The sequence below is a fragment of the Cetorhinus maximus genome, chromosome 11, assembly GCF_964194155.1.
Source record: "Cetorhinus maximus chromosome 11, sCetMax3.hap1.1, whole genome shotgun sequence".
Classification (NCBI taxonomy): domain Eukaryota; kingdom Metazoa; phylum Chordata; class Chondrichthyes; order Lamniformes; family Cetorhinidae; genus Cetorhinus; species Cetorhinus maximus.
The window spans coordinates 27,319,862-27,347,161 of record NC_135889.1 but is presented as its reverse complement, the minus strand read 5'-3'; the positions used below and the strand labels follow the sequence as shown (position 1 = coordinate 27,347,161).

The window sequence follows — 27,300 nt, the reverse complement described above, 5'->3', positions numbered from 1 at the left end:
ATATCACAAAAATCATGGATTAATCGTTTTTGTGATTATATGATTTATAATGAAATGTGATATAAAAGCAACAAGGTATGTAACATGAGGATGGAAACACAACACGGTTGTGTGTACAAATATACATAACTAAAATTTCAGTGCAATTTCAGAGCCAGTGTGTTCTGCTGCAAATACATCCTTTCCAATATGGCATTCCAAGCCACAGCAGAATCCATACACAAGAGCTCACCAATTCTTTTGGGTGGTGATGGGATTTTCATATCTGCTGTGCAATGCATTGTTCCAGAAAATGTGGAATGACTGGAGTAATTAGTCCGTACAAGAATGTGTAAACTACATTACCTTTAGTTTTTTGGTAGTGCAGAACTTGAGTATTGCTGAAAAAAGAGAGATGTCTAAGCTTTTCGTCTTGCACTCATCAGGACACTTGCAAGATTGCCAATATAGGGGGAAAACAACAATTTACACTGTATGTGAAGAGAGTGCTGATTGAACATGTGGCTGGAAAGCTGGTGTAGGAGGGAGGGCATCAGATTTCTGAGGCATTTGGACTGGTTCTTGGGAAGGTGGGATCTGTACAAGCTTGGCAGTCTATACCTGAACAGGACTGGGACGAGTGCTCTCACAGAGAGATTTGCTGCTGCTGATGGGGGGTTTAAACTAGATTGTCAGGGGGATGGGAACTGGAGGGAAAATTCAGAGCAGGGAACGGGAGATGGAGAATTAGTGAATGACTCTGAAAGACAGAAGAAGCACTGGTTAAAAAGTGTATAGCATAGGAATTTGGCAGTGTTAAAAGGTATATATGTAAATACAAGGAGTAAAGCAAATAAAGCCGATGAGCTGAGGGCACAGATAGGCACACGGCAGCATGATATCATTGCTATCATGGAAACTTGGCTTAAAGAGGGGCAGAAATGGTGGCTCAACATCCCTGGATATTGAGTTTTCAGGCAGGACAGGGAGGGGGATAAAAGAGGTGGGGATGTAGCATTATTGGTTAAGGAATCAATTACAGCTGTGAGGAGGGATGATATACTAAATGAAGCATCAGATGAGGCCATATATATGGGTTGAGCTCAGAAATAAAAAAGGGGCAGCCACATTGCTAGGGTTTACTATATACCCCCAAGTAGCGGAAGGGAGTTAGAAGATCAAATATGTAGGTAAATTTCTGAGTGCAAAAACAATAGGGCAGTAATGGTTGGGGACTTCAACTGTCCTAATATCAATTGGGATATCAACAGTGTGAAGGGCACAGAGGGCACAAAATTCTTGAACTGCCTTCAAGAGAACTTTTTCAGCCAGCACGTAACAAGCCCAATGAGAGAGGGTGCAATTCTAGATTTAGCCTTAGGAAATGAAGCTGGGTAAGTGGATGAAGTAACAGTGGGGCGTTTAAAAGGTGAATATCCATCTACTGAATCAGGCTGCAGAAGACATTTTGTGAATCACAACTGTTTTATTGTTAAACTATAGTTCAGTACAAATATCAGTTTCCACTCTTCCTTTCTGAATTCTCTCCCTATCCAGAAGCCAGCTTCCCCACTGGCGAAAAACCCAGTTCTTAAGTACAGACTTCAATGAGCATCACCTGCTTTCAATTCGCTCTGAAGCTTTTTCTGATTTACTCCGAAAGGGACCTGCAATTCTAACATTGTCATGAGGGACCGTTTCGGAGATAGTGACAATAATACAGTTAGATTCAGCATCATTATGGAAAGGGACAAAGATAGAACAGAAGGTAAATTGGGGGAAGACAAATTTTATGAAGCTGAGAGGTGAACTGGTGAAAGTGGACTAGATATAGCTATTAGAAAGGAAAACAGTGTCAAATCCCACTGGGGAGCCATTCAAAAGTGAGACTCTACGTACACAGTGTAGGCATGTTCCTACAAAGTAAAAGGGTGGTACTGCCAAATCTAGAGCCCCCTGGTTATCCAGAAGCATCCAGGGTAAGAAAAAGCAGAGAAAAAAAGCTTATGACAGTCACAAAAAGCTTAATACTGTAGAAAGCCTAAAGGAGTATAGAAAGTACAGGGGTGAAGAAAGAAAGGGGATTAGGAAAGTAAAAAGAGGATAAAAAAAAATATTGGCAGTTAAAATCAAAGAAAACCCAAAAATGTTTTGCCAGTACATTAAGAGCAAGAGAATAACTAAGGAAAGGGTAGGGCCTTTCAGGGATGTACCTGGTGACAACGCAGAAGATATGGGCAGGGTTCTCAATGAGCACTTTGTCTCTGTCTTCACTAAGGAGTGGGATGATGCAGAGATTCTGGTTAAAGAGGAGGAGATTAGATACAATAAGCATAATGAAAGAGGAAGTATTGGAGGGATTGACATCTTTGAAGGTAGATAAATCACCAGGGCTGGATGGATTGTATCCCAGGCTGTTATAGGAAGCCAGGGAGAAAATAGCTCTGAGGATCATTTTCTACTCCTTACTAGATACAGGCGAGGTACCAAAGGATTGGAGGTCTGTGAACGTTGTACCAATATTTAAAAAGAGTGCGAGAGATAGGCCAGAAAATTATAGGCCAACCAGTCTGACGTCGGTGGTGGGAAAATTATTGGAATCAATTCTGAGAGACAGGATAAACTGTCACTTAGAAAGGCACAGATTGATCAGGGATAGTGAGCATGGTTTTGTTAGGGGAAGATCATGTCTTACTAACTTAATAGAGTTTTTTGACGAAGTAACAAGAAGGATTGACAGCGTAGTGCAGTGGATGATGCCTACATGGATTTTAGTAAAGCATTTGAAAAGGTCCCACATGGTAGACTGGTAAAAAATGTGAGATCCCATGGAATACAGGGGAAAGTGATGAGTTGGATCCAAAATTGGCTCAGCGACAAGAAACAAAGGGTAATGGTCGATGGATGTTTTCGCGAATGCAAAGGGGTTTCCAGTGGTGTTCCACAGGGCTCAGTGTTGGAGCTCTTGTTGTTTGTTGTATATATTAATGATTTAGACTTAAATGTGGGATGCATGATTGGGAAATTTGCAGATGACACAAAAATTGGCCATGTAGCTGATAGTGAAGAGGATAGATGTTGCCTCCAGAGTTATATCAACATACAAGTTCAGCAGGTAATAGGGAAGGCAAATGGAATTTTGACCTTTATTTCAAAGGGAATGGAGTATAAAAATAGCAAAGTCTTGCTAAAACTATACAAAGCACTAATTAGACCACATTGAGAATACTGTGAACAGTTTCAGTCCCCTTATCTAAGGAAAGATATACTGGCATTGGAGGCAGCCCAGTGAAGGTTCACTAGGTTGATCCCAGGTATGGAGGGATCTTCTAATGAGGAGAGGCTGAGTAGGTTGGACCTGTACTCATTGGAGTTTAGAAGAATGAGAGGCCACCGCCTTATTGAAATATATAAGATTCTTAGGGGGCTTGACAGAGTAGATGCTGAGAGGTTGTTTTCCCTTGTGGGAGAGTCTAGGACCAGAGGGCACAATCTCAGAGTAAGGGGTCACCCATTCAAGACAGAGATGAGGAGGAATTTCTTCTTTCAGAGGGTAGTCAACCTGTGGAATTCTTTACCGCAGAGGGCTGTGGAGGCTGGGTCATTAAGTATATTCAAGGCTGAGATAGACAGATTTTTAATCAGTAAGGGAATCAAGGGATATGGGGAAAAGGCAGGAAAGTGGAGTTGAGGATTATCAGATCAGCGATGATCTCATTGAATGGTGGAGCAGACTCGATGGGCCGAATGGCAGGATGGACCTGCAATATTTAATAGCATAAACAATTCATTTCCTAGTGAATACCAGGAGAAAATAATTAACAACATGCTGTCCCTCAGTAGTGAAATTCCAAGTAGAGCTAACTTCAACATAAATCAGTTGGAAACCTATGACAGGGTAAAAGGGCTCAAAACCAATGCATCTCCAGGGTACTTCACCAAGAATAGTGAGAGAACCAAGGGAGCAGATGTGTGAAGTACTGATGGGCATTTTTGAGGGTATCAGTTATTACTGGGACCGGGAGCATACAGGTTACTGACATCCCTTTAAATGTAGTGTTGTCAATCGCACAGTAAACCTGGCCTCCTGCCCGTTGGTCCCTAATTGGATGGTGAACGCTGAGATGGCCAGTTAATTGACTGCCTTCCATAAGATTGTGCTTGAGGATGCAACACTGACATGAGTAGGGTTGGGCCAGAAAATGCTATAAGTCCTGAAAATTCTGGCCCTTCTGCACTGCAAGTTTCTATAATTCTATAGATCTATTTAGCAACCCCACTCAAGTCTCAAGTGCCAGCTTGACTCAGTTAATAATACTCCCAGGAACACAATAAATAGGAGCAGGAGTAGACCTTATGGCTCATCAAGCCATCTCTGCCATTCAATCCGATCAAGGCTGATCTTTGATTTCAACTCCACTTTCTCACACACCGCCATATCCATTGTTTCCCTGACAGACCTAAAATCTGCCTATTGCAGCCTTAAATATATTCAATTATGGCACATCCACAACCCTTTGTGGTAGAGAATTCCAAAGATTCACAACCCTTTGAGTGAAGTAATTTCTCCTCATCTTAGTCCTAAATGACCGTCCCCTTATACTGAGACTGTGCTCCTGTGTTCCAGATTCCCCATCCAATGGAATCAATCTCTTTCTATGCCCCTTCAGAATCTTATATGTCTCGATCAGACCACGCTTCATCCTTCTAAACTCTAGAGAGTATAGACCCAATTCATTCAGCCTCCCATCATAGAGCACCCCTCTTATCCCAGGGACCAATCTAGTGAACCTTTGTTGTATTGCCTCCAATGCAAGTATATCTTTCCTTAAATATGAAGATCAAAATTGTACATGTTATTTATGAAAGAGAAATCCTGTTTGACAAATGTATTATTAGAGTCTAATGAGGATGTAACTAGTTTGGTAGATGTAGGGGAACCAGTAGATGTAATATACCCGAATCTCTAAAACACATTTGATAAGGAGCCACACAGAGGTTAATAGGCAGGATAAAGGCTCATGGAGTTGGGGTTAAATATTAGCATGGATAGAGGATCAGTTAACGGGTCTCTCAGCTTCTGACCTCATTACAGCCTTGGTTCAAACATGGACAAAAGAGCTGAACTCCCAAGGTAAGGAGAGAGTGACTGCCCCTGAAATCAAGGCAGCATTTGACCGAGAGTGGCATCAAGGAGCCCCAGCAAAACTGGAGTCAATGGGAATCAAGGGGAAAACTCTCCACTGGTTGGAGTCATACCTAGCACAAAGGAAGATAGTTGTGGTTGTTGGAGATCGATCATCTCAGTTCCAGCGCATCACTGCAGGAGTTCCTCAGGGTAGTGTCCTAGACCCAACCATCTTCAGCTGCTTTATCAATGACTTTCCTTCAATCATAAGGTCAGAAGTGGGGATGTTCGTTGCTGATTGCACAATGTCCAGGCTTGGGCTGACAAGTGGCAAGTAACATTTGCACCACACAAGTGCCAGGCAATGACCATCTTTAACAAGAGAGAATCTAACTATCACCCCTTAGCAATGTCATTACCATGACTGAATCCCCCACCATCAACATCCTAGGGGGTTACCATTGACCAGGAACTGAACTGGACAAGCCATATAAATACTGTGGCTACAAGAGCAGGTCAGAGGCTAGGAACCCTGCGGTGAGTAAATCACCTCCTGACTCCCCAAAGCCTGTCCACCATCTACAAGGCACAAGGCAGGAGTGTGATGGAATACTCCCCACTTTCCTGAATGAGTGCAGCTACAACAGCACTCAAGAAGCTCGACACCATCCAGGACAAAGCAAGCTGCTTGATTGGCACCCCTTCCACAAGCATTTGCTCCCTCCACCACCGACAAACGGTGGCAGCAGTGTGTACCATCTACAAGATGCATTGCAGAAATTCACCAAACTCACTCCTAAGACAGCACCGTCCAAACCCACAACCACTACTATCTAGAAGGGGAACGGCAGCAAATACATGGGAACACCACCACCTGGAAGTTCCCCTCCAAGCCATTCACTGTCCTGACTTGGAAATATATCGCCATTCCTTCACTGTCACTGGGTCAAAATCCTGGAACACCCTCCCTAACAGCACTGTGAGTGTACATACACTACAAGGACTGCAGTGGTTCAAGGAGGCAGCTCACCACCACCATCTGAATTGCTAAGCTGGAATCTGAGTTGGGGACATTGGGTGGAACTTTATGGCCCCATCACGGTGGAGGCAGGGCCATAAAATGCGGTGAGCCATTCAAAACTCCATTGACTTTGGCGGGAATGGAGGATTCCACTGGCGGGAGGGGGAGAGGCAGTAAAACTCCGCTCATTGTGAGAAATCGGGGAGGGGGAAGAGTTCCCTGGACACTTCGTTCCAGAAGGCAGTCACATCACTTAGGCTCAGTAGAACTTTAGAGTTGGTGAATGGTCAGGAGGGTGTGACTGCAAATCAGGCAAGTGTGCCTCTCTATAGACTCCTCTTCCTGATTCCAGGTCCCTTGATCAGGCACTGAGTACCTGATGACGAGGGACCCCTGGTAGCCTGCAAGCAAACACGCTCTGCCTGCTACTGGTTGAACAGCAGCTGCAACAGGAGGAGACCCTTAAGTGGGTATTAACTGCCTCCTTTGGTGGCAGGGCAGTAAGGTCATCCACAGGCCTTCCCACCATGGATATAATCGGGCTGGAGATGGTAAAATAATGGGATCCCCACATTGCACCTTCCCACCAACACCGTGTTCAAACTTACTTTGGGGGAGGGCAATGAATTCTGTATGTGGTCACAGTTCTCTTAATCGGGAGCTGCTGAGAAAATTTCAATCATGAGACATGATTAGAAAACACAGCGAAAGATCTCAATCTGACCAAACGTTTCTGTTTGAAAGAACAAACCTCTTACTCCAAACTCAGATTGTGATCTGGTAGCTTCACAAGCATTTGTTTGGTTTCCCAAGACTAATGTTGAATAATAAACCGATTTATTTTCTATTTCTGACAGATGGTGTTAAGAGGGATGTTGTGTTCCTTGTTGATGGATCAGACAAAGTCAAAGCTGCTTTCCCTTCAGTTCAAAGATTCATTTCTAAAGTGGTCGATAATCTGGACATTGGACGTGACAAAGTCCGAGTTGGTGTGGTGCAGTACAGTGATAACCCCAGAGTCAACTTCTACTTAAACAGCTACACCACAACGCAGGAGGTGAAGAATATGATAAATAGTCTCAGGCAAATAGGAGGGAGTCAAGCCAACACTGGTGCAGCTTTGGATTATGTCAAAGATACCATCTTTACTCAATCTGCTGGTGGCAGAGCAGAGGAAGGTGTACCCCAGTTCTTAATCCTTCTCATTGCCAGCAAGTCATCCGATGACGTTAGTCAGGCGGCTTTAGCACTGAAAGAGGCTGGTGTAGCACCTTTCAGTATTGGATCAGGAGTCGCAGATGAAAATGAACTCCAACAGATTTCACTGTCCCCTGATTATATTTTCAAGGTAAATGATCTGCGGAATGTGGAAACACTACAACAAAATCTGCAGTCACCACTGAGGATACTGAACAAAGATCGGATAAACCAAATTCGAAAGAAAGCTCAGGGAGGTGAGGAAAACACCATAGAATCTGTACTTATATGTGAACAAGTAGTGCTTGTGATAAACTTTCTAAAATTGAGGAGGATCATTTTGATTTTAAAAAATCAACACATTGGGTGAAACAAAATGCATTGGGGACAATTGTCATTTTCCATTTCTCAAATTCTCCTGCAATCCCACTCCACCTGCCTGCTGCCAGCTTTTTAACCCCCTTTCCCTAATTTCCCCCCCTTTCCCTACTCCACAAAAAACCATATCTTACCTCTCCCGCCCCCCCCCCCCCCACCCCCACCCTCCCATGCTCTCTCCCCAGGATCTGAGCCCCCAGCTAGCTTAGGATGAGATGTAGCCGACTTACCATCCTCCCAGAAGCTGTGAGCTGCGCTGGGGGGAGCTTCCTTGGTGTTGGGCTCTTCATGCTAACTTCTTCCATTTACCTCTTAAAGAATGGCTTGCAACTAATCACAGTCTGTAAGCAAGACTGGATTTCTTCAGCTCATCAGCTCATGGGGTTGATCTTCAAGAATTCCTTGCATTTTGGTTGGCCCAGCTGCAGCTTTGATACTGTGCGTGGGGAAGTGGGTTACTGGTGTTATTCTAACTGGAGTGGTGGATTGAAATCTCAGGTTGCATAATTGTAAGGAATAGCACTTGTACCATGATTCCAAATGAACTGCCACTCTGATATATTTTGTGAATATTCCATTTGTCACATCTGGTCATTCCAAAGTATCCCCAGACATTTATATTTTTTGATTTGTCAGTTTGGCATCTTCGCGATGGACCTGCTGAACTTGAGCAGATATGAGATGTATTAAATACAGGCCTGCAGTGCTGCTTTGTACAATACAATTCACTCAAAATTGAGCAAATCAGTGCAAAAGACTGAGAAATTTCAAGTGCAAATTATGCCTAGCACAGATTGAACTTCTGTAATTCTTTGTGCTAGATTAATAAAACATTGTGCTAAAAACAGGCACTGCCTACTGATCATGCCCCAAGAGAGAATTAATCACCATTGTGAATTTCTGCCAAACACAGCCTTTTAAGGGCCTTTAAGGAGACTCCTAAACTTAAGCTTTACATTTGGAGGTGCAAAGATGCTAACAGGCACATTTTAAAAACTTTTAAATACAGTTATGATTTTCATTCACAAAGAAACTGACTGCTGCACCCCAATAAACTAACAAATGGTAGTGTATCATTTGTAAAGTCATTCTGAATCATTTAAAATTGGGTCACTCCTGACTGGTCCACCAAACACTGATTGAAAATGTTTATTATTTTATGATAAACCCATTTTCAGCTTTATTAATTAAGCTGCACAAGTATATTGAGGAATTTTTTTTAAAGCAAACAAGTTTTTTTTTCAATTGAGTTTAAATTCCTACACTGATTCATGCAAGAATTTATGTTCAGTGATAGAATATGTTTGAACAGAAACATGAGACGAAAAGTTCTCAAATGCAGTGCAATTTAGCACCCGGTTGACCAATTGCATCCAAAGCAATATCTCTACCCCATTATCTCTCTCTGCCCTGTTGATGGTCATTCATTCTGGTTTCTCACACAAAACTCTTTCTCAAAACTACTGTGAATCTTTCTACCCACCTGAATTAGCCTAGTCATCAGTTGTTAATTGTTTCAAACAAAAAGCTGACCTTTCTGGTTTATTGCTCCCCCCCCCCCACTTCCAAATCTTAATTTTGATCATCTTGAGAATTGCTCTGATCAGTTGTATCACTATTACCAAACATCAACTTTCTTCCATGCCGAAAGTCAAATTCCTATGCAAAGGGGGAGAACGGGTGGGGAATTGAGTGAGAGAAACACTCACAGAGAGGGTGCAAGCAAGAGCAAGGTGCGGCCTTGGAGTGGCCTCCAGATAGGTGGAATGAATTTTGTGCCTCCTGACCCCACAAAAATCGTTCCAAAAACCTTGCTGTTTCTCGTTTTCAAGGTGACTTCCAGCAGTCCCTCTAAGGACCACTGATTAGGCTCCTGTATATACCATTTCATGAAATGGATCTTGTAATAGGACCCTATTACCTGCAGTTACAATAACATTCAAGAAGCTGGACACCATACAAGACAAATATTTGGCTCGTTGTCCATATCTAAAATATCCATTCCCTCCACCCCAAGATGCCTGCAGCAACTTGCCCAGGCTTCTTCATCAATACTTCCCAAACCCATGACCTTTATCCCCACAAAGGCAGCAAGTGCACGAAAACACCATCTTTGCCAAGTCTACTTCCAAGTGACACTCCAACCTGACTTCGAAATTAATCACCATTCTTTCATCGTCGCTGAGTTAAAATCCAAGAACTCCCTGCCTCATAACACAGTGGTCGTACCTGCAGCACATGACTGCAGCAGTTTGAGGAGTGTCTCTCATAAGTAAATGTTAGCTAAAGTTGAACCTCATGAAATTCAGGGCAAATTATTGACCTGAGAGTCAGGATAATGGACAGGATGTGAGTACTGGTGTTCACAGGGATCTGAGTTACAGCCTCAAGCATTCACTATGTTTATTCAGTACTTAGATGATGAGATAGAAAGCACATATCCAAGTTTGCCGATTACACAAAATTTAGATGGCTTTGTAACCAGTATAAATAGGAACAGCAGTAGAAATTTAGCGCCTCAAGCACATTCAATGAGATGGAAGCATAAAATTGCAATGAGATATTAACCGATTAGGTGAATAGGCAAAGCTGTGGCAAATGATTTTCACTATAGGCTGGTGTGAGGTTTGAACCTAAACAGGACAGACCAGAGTACTTTCTAAATTGTTAAACATTAGAAGCAGTGGCAGTCCAAAGAAACTTGGGGGTCACAGCATATAGGTCATTTTAAAAAGCCACGGACAGGTAAAAAAAATCAAAAAGCTAATGAAATGCTGGCCTTTATATTGAGAAAACTGGAATACATGGGGTATTCATGCTACAGCTATACAAAGTGGAGTTTAAGACTACACCTTGAGCAGTTCTTGATACCGTATGTGAGGATAACGAAGTTGCAGGATTACAACAAAAATTGGGATGTGGGTCTAAGCATAATTTCACTTTCAAAGAGCCAACAATAAGGTGAATAGATTCCTGTCCGGAAATTATATGGATGTCAAATGTGTCCCATAGTATCAGGAACTCATCAGCTCAGAGGATGCAGAATCACAGTGGGAGTGATCATTGCCTGAAAATGACAGGCATTAACATCAACAAAGGAGCAAAACAGCAAGGAAGGGCTATACAAATTGACAATGCATCTCCAGGAATAGATTACTTCTCTAAGTAGATGTGTGAAATACTGATGGGCATTTTTGAGGGAGTCATTTATTACAATGACCGGGGAGTACACTGCACAGAGTGCCAACATCCCTTTAAATGTAGTGTTGTCAATCATGCAGTAAACCTGGTCTCCTGCCTGCTGTCCCTAATTGGACAGTGAACGCTGAGATGGCTGCCTCCCATAGGTTGGAACTAAAGAGTGCTGACATGAATTGTCTGTGACCTGATGCCAAAGAATTTCATAAACCCAAATTCTGGCCTCACTGTACTGTAGTTCTCTACAGTTCTGCAGATTGAATTGGTAAGCATACTTAAGTGTCTAGTGCCTGCTTGGCTCAGTTGATAATACTCTCACCTCTTGACCCAAAAGATTGTGCATTCAAATCTCAGTCAAGTTTCTCTCAACCCAGGTTGGCACCACGGCCATATTGAAGGATTACTGCCCTAGCTGAGGGCCATTTTTCAGGCAAGATTTTCAGTTGACACCCTGTTTGCCATTTTAAGTAGACAAGAAAGATCCCTTAGCACAATTCAAAGGCAGAGGAGTTCTTCAGCGTCCTCACTAATGTTTAACCATCAACCCAAAAAGATGAACTGGTCATTTATTTCATTTGCTGATAGTGAGATCTTACTTTGTGCAAATTGGCAGCTGTGTTTCTCTACAGTGCTAATGCATCAACAATCATTTATTAGTTATGAAGCACTTCGGGCATTCTAAAGACATGGGGCAAAATTTTTACCTTGACGGGCAGGCGCACGCTCAACCCGCTCGAGCATAAAATGACACGCATTGACGTCGGTTGAGTGTCCCGACGTCGCCTCGCAGTCGCATGATATTTCGGCTGGTGGGCGCGCTGCCAACTCCGGCGTGCGCCTGCCGACAATTAAAAGACCTATTAAGGCCATTAAAGGATAAAAAGAATTAAATAGAATTTTTGCTGCCCATCCAACCTTACGGTTGGTGTGGAGGTGAAAAGGCCAAATGGCCTTTGCACTTTTTTGGAAACCTTATCCACGGGCAAGATGAGGTTTCCAACATCAAATAAAAATGAAATAAAATTTTTCAGATTTCACTTATAACATCTCTCTTCTGAAATGACAGAGTCACATGAGGGGACATGTTTTATAACATTTTTCTAATCTTTATTTTTTTTTTAATTCTTCATCTCCCTGAGGCAGCTCTGTGCCTCAGGGAGATTCTCAAGTTCACACTCGCGAAGTTCGCCTCACCCCGCTCACACTCACCCCACCTTGCCTGCACCGGCAGTGTTGAGCGCTGCCACTCGCATTTCACGCTGGGTGGGCCTTAATTGGCCCACCCAGCGTGAAATCACCTTCCGGCCTCGATCGCGGGTGACGGTTGGCTTCCCGACCGCCCCCGCCAAGCCCGCCCACCAAGGGCTAAATTCTGCCCATGAAATGTGCTATATAAATACAGAAGCTTTCATTGCAGATCATTCTAACCCAACAATGTTAAATAGCAAATCACATGAAATTGAACTGTGTCCCAGATGAGGTTTCAATTATTTTATTTTTGAGCTGCTGACAAAGGTTCAGTTGTGAGGCAGGACTGGAAAATACAGAGAAGGGTCTCAATCTGACCAAACATTTCTGTTTGAAAGAACAAACCTCTTACTCCAAATTTAGATTGTGAATAGGTAGCTTCACACACATTTGCTTGGTTTCTCAAGACTAACAGTGAATAATAAACATAATTATTTTCTGTGTTTTACAGATGCTGTTAAGAGGGATATTGTGTTCCTCGTTGATGGATCAGATAAAGTCAAAGGTGCATTCCCTTCAGTTCAAAGGTTCATTTCTAAAGTGGTTGATAATCTGGACATTGGACGTGACAAAATCCAAGTTGCTGTGGTACAGTACAGTGATAACCCCAAAGTCAACTTCTACTTAAAAAACTACACCACAAAAAGTGATATAAATCAAAGGGTAAAAAATCTCAAGCAACTAGGAGGGAGTCGGGCCAACACTGGTGCAGCTTTGGACTTTGTTGAAAAGAACGTCTTTTCTCAACCTGCTGGTGGCAGAGCAGGGGAAGGTGTACCCCAGTTCTTGATCCTTCTCACTTCCAGCAAGTCGTCCGATGATGTTAGTCGGGCAGCTTTAGCACTGAAAGCGGCTGGTGTAGCACCTTTCAGTATTGGATCAGGAGACGCAGATGAAAATGAACTCCAACAGATTTCACTGTCCCCTGATTATATTTTCAAGGTAAATGATCTGCGGAATGTGGAAACACTACAACAAAATCTGCAGTCACCACTGAGGACGCTGAGTAGAGATCGGATAAAGCAAATTCAGGGAGGTGAGGAAGATACTTCACAGAATCAGTACTTATATATGAATAATTAGTACTTGTGTTAAACTTTCTAAAATTGAGGAGGATCATTTTGATTTATAAAACAATGCATTGCATGAAACAAAATACAATTTGGCCAGTTGTCATGTTCCAGGCGCCCATTTCTTAAATGCTCCTGCATCCCAACCCTCCAAAAAAATCTCCTCCCTGCTGCCAGCATATTAAGCCCCCCACCCTCATTCTCTTTTTCTTCACTCCACCAAAATCATATTCCCCTCACCCCACCTCCCTCCAGTTCTGAGCTGCCAGCTAGCTTAGCATGAGAGCTGGCTGATTTCCCACCCACCCAGAAGCTGCAAGCTGCACTGGGGAGAGCTTGCTTGGTGATAGGCACTAATTTCTTCTAACACAAACAAGAATGAAAATTGCTGGAAAAACTCAGCAGGTCTGACAGCACAAAGTAGACATGTCCCCTACAAAAATAAGAGTGGTACTGCCAAATCTAGACCCCCCCTGGTTGTCTAGAGGAATACAGGGGAAGATCAAACAGAAAAAGAAAGCATATGATAGGCACAAAGAACTAAGCACTGCAGATAGCCTAGACGAATGTAGGAAGTGCAGGGACGAAGTAAAAAAGGAAATAAGGAAATCAAAGAGAGGGCATGAAAAAAGATTAGCAAGTAAAGTTAAAGATAACCCAAAGATGTTTTTCCAATGCATTAATGCTAAAAGGTTAGTTAAGGAAAAAGTGGGACCTATCAGAGATGAAGATGGAAACTTGTGTGTAGGTACAGAGGCTGTGGGAAGGGTTTTGAATGAATATTTTGTCTCCATGTTTACAAAGGAAAGGGAGGTTGTAGATATAGTAATCCAGGAGGAACACTGTGAGATATTGGATGGGATAGTCATAAAAAGAGAGGAAGTACTTGAAGGGTTGAAATCCTTGAAAGTTGATAAGTCACCAGGGCCAGATGGATTGTTTCCGAGGCTGCTGAAGGAAATCAGGGAGGAGATAACAGATGCTCTGACGATGATTTTCCAATCTTCACTAGATACAGGGGAGGTACCGGAGGACTGGAGAAATGCAAACGTAGTTCCATTGTTTAAAAAGGGATCGAAGGAAATGCCAAACAGTTATAGGCCAGTTAGTCTTACATCGGTGGTGAGCAAATTAGTAGAATCAATCCTGAGAGATAGGATTAACTGTCATGTGGAAAAGGCACGGACTAGTCAGGGATGGTCAGCATGGATTTGTTAAAGGAAGGTCTTTCCTCACAAATTTGATTGAATTCTCTGAGGAAGTGACAAGAAGGGTTGATGAAGGTAGTGCAGTGGATGTTGTGTACATGGATTTTAGCAAGGCATTTGACAAGGTTCCACATGGCAGATTGATCGGGAAAGTAAAAGCCCATGGGCTTCATGGTAATGTGGCAAACTGGATAAAAGGTTGGCTTTGTAACAGGGAACAAAGGGTAATGGTCGATGGATGCCCTTGTAAATGGAAAGTTGTCTCAAGTGGTGTTCCACAGGGCTCGGTGTTGGGGTCCTTGCTGTTTGTGTTATATATTAACGATCTGGACGTGAACGTCGGGGGCACGATTGGGAAATTTGCAGATGACGCAAAGATTGTCCGAGTAGTGGATAGTGTAGAGGATATGATAGCCATAATCTCCAAAACAATATAGTTGGGTTGGTGGAGTGGGCAGTAAAGTGGCAGATGGATTTTAACATAGAGAAGTGTGAGGTCATACATTTAGGAAGGTCAAACAGTTACAAAGATTACAAAATAAATGGGAATATACTAAGAGGGATAGATGAAGTGAGAGATCTTGGTGTACAAGTGCACAGGTCCCTGAAGGCAGCAGTTCAAGTAGACAAGGCATATGGAATGCTCTCCTTCATTGGCAGAGGTATAGAATATAAAAGTAAGGATATAATGTTGGAATTGTATAAAACACTGGTGAGGCCACAACTGGAGTATCGTGTGCAGTTCTGGTCACCACATTACAGGAAGGACGTAATAGCTCTGGAGAGAGCGCAGAGGAGGTTTACAAGAATGTTGCCAGAGTTAGAAAAGTGTAGCTACGAGGAGAGATTGGATAAATTGGGGTTATTTTCCTTAGAACAAAGAAGGCTGAGAGGTGACTTGATTGAAGTGTACAAAATCATGAGGGGAATAGATAGAGTGGACAGGATAAAATTGTTTCCCTTGATGGAGAATTCTAGAACCAGGGGACATAGATTCAAGATATGTGGCAGAGGGTGTAGGGGGGACATGAGGAAGAACTTTTTTTACGCAGAGGGTAGTGGGTGTCTGGAATTCGCTGCTCAAGTTGGTGGTAGAGGCAGAAACTTTAAACTCTTCTAAAAAATATCTGGGTCTGCACCTTAAGTGCTGTAATCTTCAGGGCTAGGGGCCGGGTGCAGGAAGGTGGGATTAGAAAGGGCACCTGGGTGTCCTCGGGTTGGCATGGACAAGATGGGCCAAATGGCTTACTTCTGTGCTGTAAGTTTTCTATGGTTCTATGGAGAGGAAGACAGAGTTAACGTTTCGAGTCCGTATGACTCTTCAGCAGAACTCATGAAGAGTCATACGGACTTGAAACGTTAACTCTGTCTTCCTCTCCATAGATGCTGTCAGACTTGCTGAGTTTTTCCAGCAATTTTCATTTTTGTTTCAGATTTCCAGCTACCCAAGTATTTTGCTTTTATACTAATTTCTTCTATTTGCCTGTTAAAGAATGGCTTGCAACTAATCACAGTCTATAAACAAGAATGGATTTCTTCAGCTCACCAACTAAAGGGGTTGGTCTTCAAGAACTCCTTGCACTTCAGTTGGCCCAACTGCAGCTTTTCCTGCTTTGATACTAATAATACACTCCCAGATCAGGAGCGATTCCTGCAGCGCTGAATGTAATATTGGGTGTGATGACGGCCGGCGGCATTTCTGACATCTTCAAGCTGCTTTGTAATAATAAGATACGTGAGCAGGGCTAAAAGTTGAAAACCTGCCCACATTATTTAAATGTTAATTAAACATGTAATTTAGGTCATTTAGGATCCAATTGAGAGCCATAATGTGCTCTGAAGGCAATCATGCCATGTGGGGAAACTGTTTTTTCATGTCAAAGCTTGCAATTAACACATTAGTGATGGCAGGGAGTGCTCATTGAATGAGCAGACTATCCATTCTGAGATTATTTGAGGTGGAAGCCTTTTTTCTGCTGTGGTGTGCTCTGCTGAGTGTTTTTTTTATTTCATGGCCAACCCCCAAGGCTATAAATTCTCTCTGAGAGAAATGGGCATTGTGGTTTCAGTTGGAGACACAACCTCTAGTGAGGAGAGGAGGATCAGGAGGAGGAGGAAGGTGAAAAGAGAGGGAGGCTCAGGATGCAGTGGTGTTGCATGAAGGGAACAGAGCAACGCAGATCCCAAGGGCCAAGAGACACTCAGAGACCTTCAGTGGAGGCATAGACAGTTTTATGCAGCCACTGGAGTCTACAGGCAGAGATTGAGATAACTGCAATTGGCAGAGACTCAATGCAGGAGAAGATTCAGGCTATCAAAAACCACAGTCACATCACTCTGGAACATACTCGCAGCGGAGATCACATCCAGCTGCATTAGGAGCCTATCACATTGAAGGTCACTGTGGCGCTGAACTTCTTCACAGTGGACTCCTTCCAGGCAGCCTGTGGAGACCTTAGCGGCACCACACAGCCTGCTGCGTAAAGGTCCTCACAGATGCATTGTGCTGAAGGGCAGGGAATTACATCTCGTTCGCACAGGATTTCCAAAGTCAACTGAATAGAGCCCGAGGATTTTTAGAAATTGCAGGTTGCAGGGTGCAGGGAGCCATTTTTTGCATAAAAGCTCCTGCTGGACAGCCCTGCACCTCATCAGCAGAAAGGGTTTCCATTGCTGAACATCCAGCTGGTGTGCGGCCATCATCAGCAGATCATGCAGGTGTGCCAGGTATCCAGATAGCAGCCATGACTCCTTTATCCTTTGGAACACAGGTTCCAGACCTTTTCAGCAGCCCTGATACCTTGGAAGGGATGATTCATAGGTAACAAAGGCTATCCATTGAAGAGATGGCTAATGACACCTGTGAGAGTGCCCAGAACTGAGGTGGAAAGGAGGTACAATGAGAGCCTCAGAAGTACCAGGGCCATAGTGGAGCAGACCATCGGTCTTCTGAAGATGAGATTCAGATGCCTGGGCAGATCTGGAGGATCATTGCAGTACTCCCCCTCACGTGTGTCCCTGTTGGTCACCGTTTGCTGTGCACTCGCCATCAAAGGGGAGATGCCCTGGAGGATGAGGGCATGCCAGATTGGGGCCAATCCTCTGAGGATGAGGGTGATGAAGAGTTGAGGAAACACAGTGATGTTTTTGTTGATGGCCCCGCCTGCAATCGTTTGGTTGGCTGTGACACAAGGGTTGTGTTAATATGCCAGGGGTTTCAATAGTCTGTGTTGCCACTGCAACAGAAATGTTTGGGGGCCATCTGGGCTCTACTTTGCCCGTATGTTATGAGAGAGTCCTGTCGCCCTCATATTCACACACTATCCATCTCCATACATGAACACACAATTCCTCCTGCCCACCCTCAACCTTTTCTAGCTTCCCTTAACTTGCAGACACAAGTGATACAGCCATAGCACTTCATCATAGCAGCATGAGGGTATGTGAAATGTGTGTTTATTTACAAACATCAAAGGACTACTAACAGCAATAAATAAGCAGTCCACCCATGTGGCCTTCTTTGTGACTAATGTGGATGTTTCTTCAGGTTTTTACGAGTGCTCCAAAGCAGTGCTCTTCCCTTCTTGCAGCTGCACTGGAGAGAGGCGGCTGATTTGCCACCTCCCTTGCCCGGATGACCTCGGCAGGCATCCTCTGTGACCTTGAGCCACTCCAGGAGACTCTTGCTGACATGCATGCGAGTCTTCAGGTGCTGTGGCATGGTCGAGGACTGTGTCAATGGACAATGGATGGAGGCGATGCTGCCCCCATCAGAAGTGCCATGAGATGAACTTTTAGTTGGAGGTAGCTGTTGGTCATCATTCACCATTAGGACCAGCTGGTTCTCCCTGCCAACCGATGAGGTTCCAGCAGCTGGGTGTGTAACCAAACTCCCAATTCCCCTCTTGTCCTGGCTCCATGCTCCTGGCCCTGATGGTGTGCAGGTTGGAGCACATCCTGATGATTGCATCTGCAATGCGCTTGGTTTTCCTCTCCAGGATAGTTGTCAGTCTGTCCATGAAGGAAGCTTGGTGCTCCGAGAGTGGGTGATCACAGTGCACATGGCCTGGGTGGACACCTCCACAGTCCGGGCCAAAGCACGCAACCCCTCTGGTACACCCACCAAATCTTTACGGACATCCAGCAACTGCCACCTCACGGACGACTTCAGAGGCTCATGAGGTGTCCCTGTGAGGTGTCCACCCAGACCATGTGCACTGTGATCACCCACTCTTTGGAGCACCAAGCCTCCTTCATAGACAGACTGATGACGATCCTGGAGGGGCAAAGCAAGCGCATTGCTGATGCAATCGTCAGGATGTGCTTTAGCCTGCATATCATCAGGGCTCAGGGGAACTGGGAGCTTGGTAACACACCCAGCTGCTGGAACCTCACGGGTTGGCAGGGAGGACCAGCTGGACCTAGTGGCTCTGGACTTCCAGATTGGGAACTCCCTCCCTATATGAGTTCTCCTACAGGTATTGTGGGCTCGCTTCTCCTGAAAAGATTTGAGATCAGTCATCAACAATTTCAAAAACTCTTATCGTATGCTTCCAACCCATTATTAGCTCAGTGCATGCCAGCCTGGAAGCTATGGTCATGCGTCATGTGCACATTTCGCAAACCACCCACCCTGTAACTGGACCATTGCTTGATATGCACAATGGCCTGGTCAAGGATAGCTGTACCCTTGTGGAATTATGCTGCCTTTGAGGAGCAGACAAACTCAGTTACCTCCTGCATTTGCAGGCACAACCTGTAGCATACTGGCCAAAGATTGCTCACATTGGGCCTTACTCTCCCTGGCTGACCTCATTAAGTCATTGAGCCTTTCCTGGCACTAGGACCAAGTCCTCCTGACCATGCCCACACTGTTGACCATCTCGGCCTCCTCCCTCCACAAAGCACGTGTCTGGCTGGGCTTCCTCCTCTTGCCAGGGACTGGCATAAGCTGCTCACGTCAGTCTGATACTGAACGCATGAGGGCTCTGAGTGAGACCACATTGAATCTAGGGGCTGGCTTGGCCCTCCTACTTGACCTCTCCCCTCGTTCCAATGGTGCAGACATCGCTGTATGGAAACGTAACAGATCTACAACTCCTCTATGCCAAGAAGTGGGATACTTGCCGAGGTTTAAAAAGAATGCTACCTATAAAGAGTGACAAGGTTTGGATATCCCAGAAGATGCACTGGGCGATTCTCTCCCTCCGACCCCACCCCAGGAGGTCCCCACGCAAGGACTGCACAAAATTGCCCAGGAAGTTTAAACTTCCGATTGCCCTGCACCTGAAACTCTCTGAAACTCCAATTTAAATTGGAGACTTTGGATGGTTCTGACTTTCTTCACAGAATAGTTACCCAGGAAAAGTTAGAAGGGTTAAAAGCACTTATAACTCTTGGGCAACCATGGTACTGACCCTACTCCCGATCCCCCACTGGACACCTTGACTACCTTACTGACCCACCAACCATTCCTCCACCCTCAACTTAAACCCCCCCCCCCAACCCTGCCCCAAATACCCCTCACTCCCTTTGATCACCTGACCTCCCCAACCCCCGACCATCCCCAACTCCCCCAGCCACCTGACCCACTCCTACTACCCTCCAGCCGCCAGACCACCCAACACCACCCAAGCCCCCACGGCCACCCTGATGCCCCCCCACAAACCCTATATCCAACTAACCCCCTCATCCCCCAACTTCCCTCCTAACCACCCAACCCACTCGACCATCTGGCCTCCTAAACCCTCACTCATTGCCAACCTCCCCACCTCCCCAACTATTCCCCGCCATTCGACTACTCCCACCCCCTCTGACAACCCAAACACCAGCCCCCACCCGAAACCCCACCTCCGAACCGATCCTACACACTTACATTACACACTTACCTCCTTTCCTGTCAAAGTGGCTGCAACCTTTAAACTTAACGGTTTACGGCAGCTAGCACTGTCCCTGATGCTGCTACACTGCACAGAAAGGACTCCAGGAACAGCTATGCTGCACATTTTATAGGAGGTCTGGGTTGGAGGTCCAGGCAACATATGTGCAGATAAAAGCAAAAAACTGCGGATGCTGGAAATCCAAAACAAAAACAAAAATACCTGGAAAAACTCAGCAGGTCTGGCAGCATCTGCGGAGAGGAGCACAGTTAACGTTTCAAGTCCGAATGACCCTTCAACAGAACTAAGTAAAAATAGAAGAGAGGTGAAACATAAGCTGGTTTAAGGGGGGTGGGGTGGGACAAGAAGAGCTGGATAGAGGGCCAGTGATAGGTGGAGAAAACCAAAAGATGTCATAGACAAAAGGACAAAGTGGTGTTGAAGGTGGTGATATTATCTAAAGGAATGTGCTAATTAAGGGTAGAAAGCAGGACAAGCAAGGTACAGATAGCCCTAGTGGGGGTGGGGTGGGGGGGGAAGGGATCGAAATAGGCTAAAAGGTAGAGATAAAACAATGGATGGAAATACACTTAAAAATAGGTGGGAAAGAAAAATCTATATAAATTATTGGAAAAAACAAAAAGGAGGGGGAAAATCGGAAAGGGGTGGGGATGGAGGAGAGAGTTCATGATCTAAAATTGTTGAACTCAATGTTCAGTCCGGAAGGCTGTAAAGTGCCTAGTCGGAAGATGAGGTGCTGTTCCTCCAGTTTGCGTTGAGCTTCACTGGAACAATGCAGCAAGCCAAGGACAGACATGTGGGCATGAGAGCAGGGTGGAGTGTTGAAATGGCAAGCTGGTAATGCTTGCGGACAGACTGAAGGTGTTCTGCAAAGCGGTCACCCAGTCTGCGTTTGGACTCTGCAATGTAGAGGAAACTGCATTGGGAGCAGCGAGTGCAGTAGACTAAGTTGAGGGAAGTGCAAGTGAAATGCTGCTTCACTTGAAAGGAGTGTTTGGGCCCTTGGACAGTGAAGCGAGGGGAAGTAAAGGGACAGGTGTTGCACCTTCTGCGGTTGCATGGGAAGGTGCAGTGGGAGGGGGTTGAGGTGTAGGGGGTGATGGAGGAGTGGACCAGGGTGTCCCGGAGGGAACGATCCCTATGGAATGCCGCCGGGGGGGTGAAGGGAAGATGTGTTTGGTGGTGGCATCATGCTGGAGTTGGTGGAAATTGCGGAGGATGATCCTTTGAATGCGGAGGCTGGTGGGGTGATAAGTGAGGACAAGGGGGACCCTATCATGTTTCTGGGAGGGAGAAAAGGTGTGAGGGCGGATGCGCGGGAGATGGGCCGGACACAGTTGAGGGCCCTGTCAACCACCGTGGGTGGAAAACCTCGGTTAAGGAAGAAGGAGGACATGTCAGAGGAACTGTTTTTGAAAGTGGCATCATCAGAACAGATGCGACGGAGGCGAAGGAACTGAGAGAATGGGATGGAGTCCTTACAGGAAGCGGGGTGTGAGGAGCTGTAGTCAAAGTAGCTGTGGGAGTCGGTAGGCTTGTAATGGATATTGGTGGACAGTCTATCACCAGAAATTGAGACAGAGAGGTCAAGGAAGGGAAGGGAAGTATCAGAGATGGACCATGTGAAAATGATGGAGGGATGGAAATTGGAAGCAAAATTAATAAATTTTTCCAGGTCCAAACGAGAGCATGAAGCAGCACTGAAGTAATCATCGATGTACAGGAGAAAGAGTTGTGGGAGGGGGCCGGAGTAGGACTGGAACAAGGAATGTTCCACATACCCCATAAAGAGACAGGCATAGCTGGGGCCCATGCGGGTACCCATAGCCACACCTTTTATTTGGAGGAAGTGAGAGGAGTTTAAGGAGAAATTGTTCAGTGTGAGAACAAGTTCAGCCAGATGGAGGAGAGTAGTGGTGGATGGGGATTGTTCGGGCCTCTGTTTGAGGAAGAAGCGGAGAGCCATCAGACCATCCGGTAGGGGATGGAAGTGTAGAGGGATTGGACGTCCATGGTGAAGAGGAGGCGGTTGGGGCCAGGGAACTGGAAATTGTTGATATGATGTAGGGTGTCAGAGGAATCACGGATGTAGGTGGGAAGGGACTGGACAAGGGGAGAGAGAATGGAGTCAAGATAGCAAGAAATGAGTTCCGTGGGGCAGGAACAGGCTGACACAATCGGTCTGTTGGGACAGTGCTGTTTGTGGATTTTGGGTAGGAGGTAGATGCGGGCCGTCTGAGGTTGGGAGACTATCAGGTTGGAAGCTGTGGAAGGAAGATCTCCAGAGAAGATGAGGTCAGTAACAGTCCTGGAAACAATGGCTTGATGTTCAGTGGTGGGGTCATGGTCCAGGGAGAGGTAGGAGGAAGTGTCTGCGGGTTGACGCTCAGCCTCTGCGAGGTAGAGGTCAGTGCGCCAGACAACAACCGCACCGCCCTTGTCAGCGGGTTTGATGACAATGTCAGGTTTGGACCTGAGAGAATGGAGTGCAGCAAGTTCAGAGAGAGACAGGTTAGAGTGGGTGAGAGGAGCAGAGAAATTGAGACGACTAATGTCACGCCGACAGTTCTCAATGAAAAGATCAAGGGAAGGTAAGAATCCAGAGGGAGGGGTCCAGGTGGAGGGAGAGTATTGGAGGTGGGTAAAAGGAACCGTTGAACGGGGAGAGGATTCCTGCCCAAAGAAGTGAGCACGGAGACGAAGGCGGCGGAAGAAGAGTTCAGAATCGTGCCGAGCCCGAAATTCATTGAGATGAGGGCACAAGGGTATGAAACTAAGTCCTTTACATATGTGCAGCTCCAAAGTAAGTAAAAAGCATCAGAGTGGTAATCTGGTGGTGATTGGCACTCCACGGAAGATTCAGCCCATTGTCTGAAAATGCTGCCCTGATTCAGGTAGAATTTAAATTCAATTATATGCAAATAGATTTGAGCAGAAACGTGAGAAAAAATGTTCTCAAATGCAGTGCAATTTGCACCTGGATGACCAATTGCATCCAAAGCAGAATCTCTACCCCATTATCTCTCTCTGCCCTGTCAATGGTCAGTCATTCTAGTTTCTCACCAAAACTCTTTCTCAAAACTCCTGTGAATCTTTCTACCCACTTGAATTGGCCTTGTCGTCAGTTGTTGTTTCAAACAAAAAGCTGCCCTTTCTGGCTCATTGTTCCCCCCCCACCCCGCCTCTAAATCTTAATTATGATCATCTTGAAAAGTGGCCTTAATCAAATGTCAAATTCCTGTGCAAAGTGGGGAGGCTGTTTTTGGGAGGGGGGAAATCTCGCAGCTCCATCACAGGACTTGACTTGAGAGAAACACTTTAAGGGAGGTACAAACGAGAACAAGGTGTAGCCTTGGAGAGGCCTCCAGATAGGTGGAATTTTGTGCAGCCAGAAGAATTTCTGCTCTACCTGACCCAACAAAAATGGTTCCAAAAATTTAACTGTTTCTCATTTTCAGAGTGACTTCCAGCAGTTTCTCTAAGATTAGGCGTTGAACCCTTTCACAAAATGGACCTTGTGAAAGTACCTATCTTACCTTTGCTGGATGCAGCTACAACAACATTCAAAAAGCTATTCCAACTCCTATTTCTTATATTATAAGCTGGATACCATTCAAGGCATAAGTTTGACCAGTAGCCCATATCTTCAATATCTATTGACTCCATCACAGGACTTGACGCCACATGGGCAACAGGTGCCTGGGAACACCATCTCCAAGTCTCCTTCCAAGTGTCATCTTGGGTGGTATTTAATGCAGGTGACAGGGGTCTTGCACGCTGGCTGGAGATCCAGTAAGAGCCCCACATTGGCTCCCTTGGGGAAGGCCCACAGTATTAAGTGCCTCTCAGGCACTTAAGTGGCCAGTGATAGGCCTTTGCTGGGATCAAGGACCACAGGGTTGGAAATCCCACCCCCAAGAGCTGCCAGACAGTCACAGGCTAGCAGCTGATCATTATATGCAGGGCTACAAGGGAAGGGGTGGCAGCTATTGGTAATGCCACCCAGGAAGAGCTCTAGGATTTATAAGGGACACAGGCCACAGGTGAATGAGGGTGGGATTGGGTTAGCGGGAGAGAGGGACTGGGGTCAGCAGTGGGCCCTCCCCCTTTGCAATATCAGGTCTCTCGATTAGGCAGTGAGTGTCTTTGAAAAAGGAACCCTGTCTGGGATCCCTCTGGGAGCAAAGGCAACAGGGTTTGCTTTTTGGGCTTCCTGCATGGTGACTGCCCCACCCACTACCGGTTGAATACCAGCAGCAGTGGTAAGGCCCTTAAGTGGGCATTAATTGGATGGGGTCCCCATCCAGTACACCCCTACCCAATTAAATGCCCTCTGCCTCTAAATTCAGAGTCACAGAATTGTTACAGGGCAGAAGGAGGCCATTCAGCCCATCTTGTCTTCACCGGCTCACCAATGGAGCAACTCGCTTAATGCCATTCTCTTGCCTTCTTCCCATAACCCTGCACATTCTTCCTTTTCAAATAACAGTCTAATTCCTTTTTGAATGCTTTGATTGAACCTGCCTCCACCACAATCTCAGGCAGTGCATTCCAGGCACTAAACACTCACTGTGTGAGAAAGATTTTCCTCATTTGCTTTTGCTTCCTTTACTAATTATTTTAAATCTGTGCCCTTTCATTCACGACCCTTTCACAAGTGGGAACAGTTTCTCCCTATCCACTCTGTCCAGACCCCTCATGATTTTGAACACCTCTATCAAATCTCCTCTCAGCTTTCTTTACTCCAAGGAAAACAGTTCTATCTTCTCCAATCTCTCTTCATGACTGAAGTTCCTCATCCCTGGAGCCATTCTCATGAATCTTTTCTGCACTTTCTCCAATGCCTTTGCATCTTCCTAAAGTGTGGCACCCAAAACTGGATGCAATACTCCAGCTGAGGCCAAACTAATGTTTTACACAAATTCAACATAACCTCCTTGCCCTTGTACTCTATGCCCTTATTAATAAAGTCCAGGATGCTGTACGCTTCATTAACCACCCTCTGAACCTGTCCTGCCACCTTCAATAATTTTTGCACATATACACCCAGGTCCCTCTGCTCCTCCACCCCCTCTAATGTTGTATCATTTATTTTATGTTGTTTCTCCATGTTCTTCCTACCAGGATGAATCAACTCACATTGCTTCACATTGAACTTCATCTGCCACCTGTCTGCCCATTACACCAACTTGTCTTTGTTCCTTTGAAGCCCTACACCATTCTCCTCACAGTTAACAATGCTTCCAAGCTTCAAATCATCTTCAAACTTTGAAATTATGTCCTGTATACCAAAGTCTAGGACATTAATATATATCAGGAAAAGCAAAGATCCCAACACTGGCCCTTGGGGAACCCCACTACTAACCTTCTTCCAGTCCAAAAAACTGACCACTACTCAGTGTTTCCTGTCACACAGCCAATTCCATATCCATGTTGCTATTGTGCCTTTTATTGCATGAGCTATAGCTTTTCTCACAAATCTGTTGTGTGGCATGGTTTCAAATACCTTCTGGAAGTACATGTACACTACATCAATAGCATTGCCCTCATTAACCCTCTCTGCAACTTCTTCAAAAAACTCAAGCAAGTTAGTAAAGCATGATTTTCCCTTAATAAATCTGTGCTGGCTTTCCTTCATTAACCCGCATTTGTCCATGAGACTATTAATATTCTCTTGAATTATTGTTTCTAGAAGTTGAGTAAGAGAGAAAGCTAGCTGGTAATATTAAAACAGATAGTAACAGTTTCTACAAGTATTTGAATAGGTAAAGTGTAAGTAAAGCTGATGTTGGTTCTTAAGAGAATGAACTTGGGGAATTGATAATAGAAAACAAGGAAATGGCTGAGGTGTTAAACAGGCATTTTGTATCTGTCTTCACAGTAGAAGAGTTATAAAACTTACCAACGATGTTGATAATCAAGAGGTGATAGGGAGAGATGCACTTAAAACAATCACGATCACCAGGGGAAAGATGCTGGGAAAACTATTAGACCTGATAAGTCCCTGGGACTGGATGGCCTGCGCCCTAGGGTTTTAAAAGAAGTGGCAGCATAGATAGAAGATGCATTGGTCATAATCTTCCAAAATTCCTTAGATTCTGGAAGGGTCGCGGTGGATTGGAAAGTAGCTAATGTAATACCTTTATTCAAGAAAGGAGGGAGGCAGAAAGCAGGAAACTATAGACCAGTTAGCCTAACATCTATCATAAAGAAAGTGCTAGAATCCATTATTAAGGAGGTTATAGCAGGATACTTAGGAAATCACAATGCAATTAAGACAAAGCCAACATGGCTTTATGAAAGGGAAATCGTGTTAAACCAATCTATTAGAGATTTTTAACAAGTAGCATTCAAGATGGATAAAGGGGAGCCGGTAGATGTAATGTACTTGGATTTCTAAAAGGCATTTGATAAAATGCCGCATCAAACATAACTAAATTTGTTCATGACACCAAGATAGGTAGGAAAGTAAGTTATCAAGAGTAGGTAGAGAGTCTGCAAAGGAATATAGACAGGTTAACTCAGTAGCCAAAAATTTTGGCAGATGGAATATAACATGGGTAAATAGAAAAGCAGTGTGCTATTTAAATGGAGAAGTATTGCAGAATCAGTGTACAGAAGGATCTGGGTGTCCTCATACATGAATCACATCACATTGCAGGTTCAGCAAGTGACTAGGAGGGCAAATGGAATGTTGGCATTTATTGCAAGAGAAATGGAATATAAAAGTAGGGAAGTTCTACTGCATCTGTACAGGGCCTTAGTGAAACCACATCTGGAAAACCATGTACAGTTTTGGACTTCTTATTTGAAAAAAGGATGTGACTCCAGAAGCAGTTCAGAGAAGGTTCACTCGACTCATTCCTGGGATGAAGGGCTTATTTTATGAAGAAAGGTTGAACACGTTGGGCCTATACCCATTAGAGTTTAGAAGAATGAGAGGTGATCTTATTAAAATAAGAGGTTTAAAGAG

At 44.8% G+C, this 27,300-nt stretch overlaps 1 protein-coding gene across 1 annotated transcript in view; it reads left to right on the top strand.

The window, feature by feature from the left end:
- Nucleotides 1-27,300, top strand: part of LOC144686457 (collagen alpha-3(VI) chain-like) — a 254,671-nt gene that overhangs the window by 120,285 nt on the left and 107,086 nt on the right. The window contains exons 12-13 of the mRNA XM_078551696.1: nucleotides 6,986-7,582; nucleotides 12,601-13,185. Coding sequence (XP_078407822.1) covers nucleotides 6,986-7,582; nucleotides 12,601-13,185 — 1,182 coding nt within the window. The remainder of the gene's footprint in view (nucleotides 1-6,985; nucleotides 7,583-12,600; nucleotides 13,186-27,300) is intronic.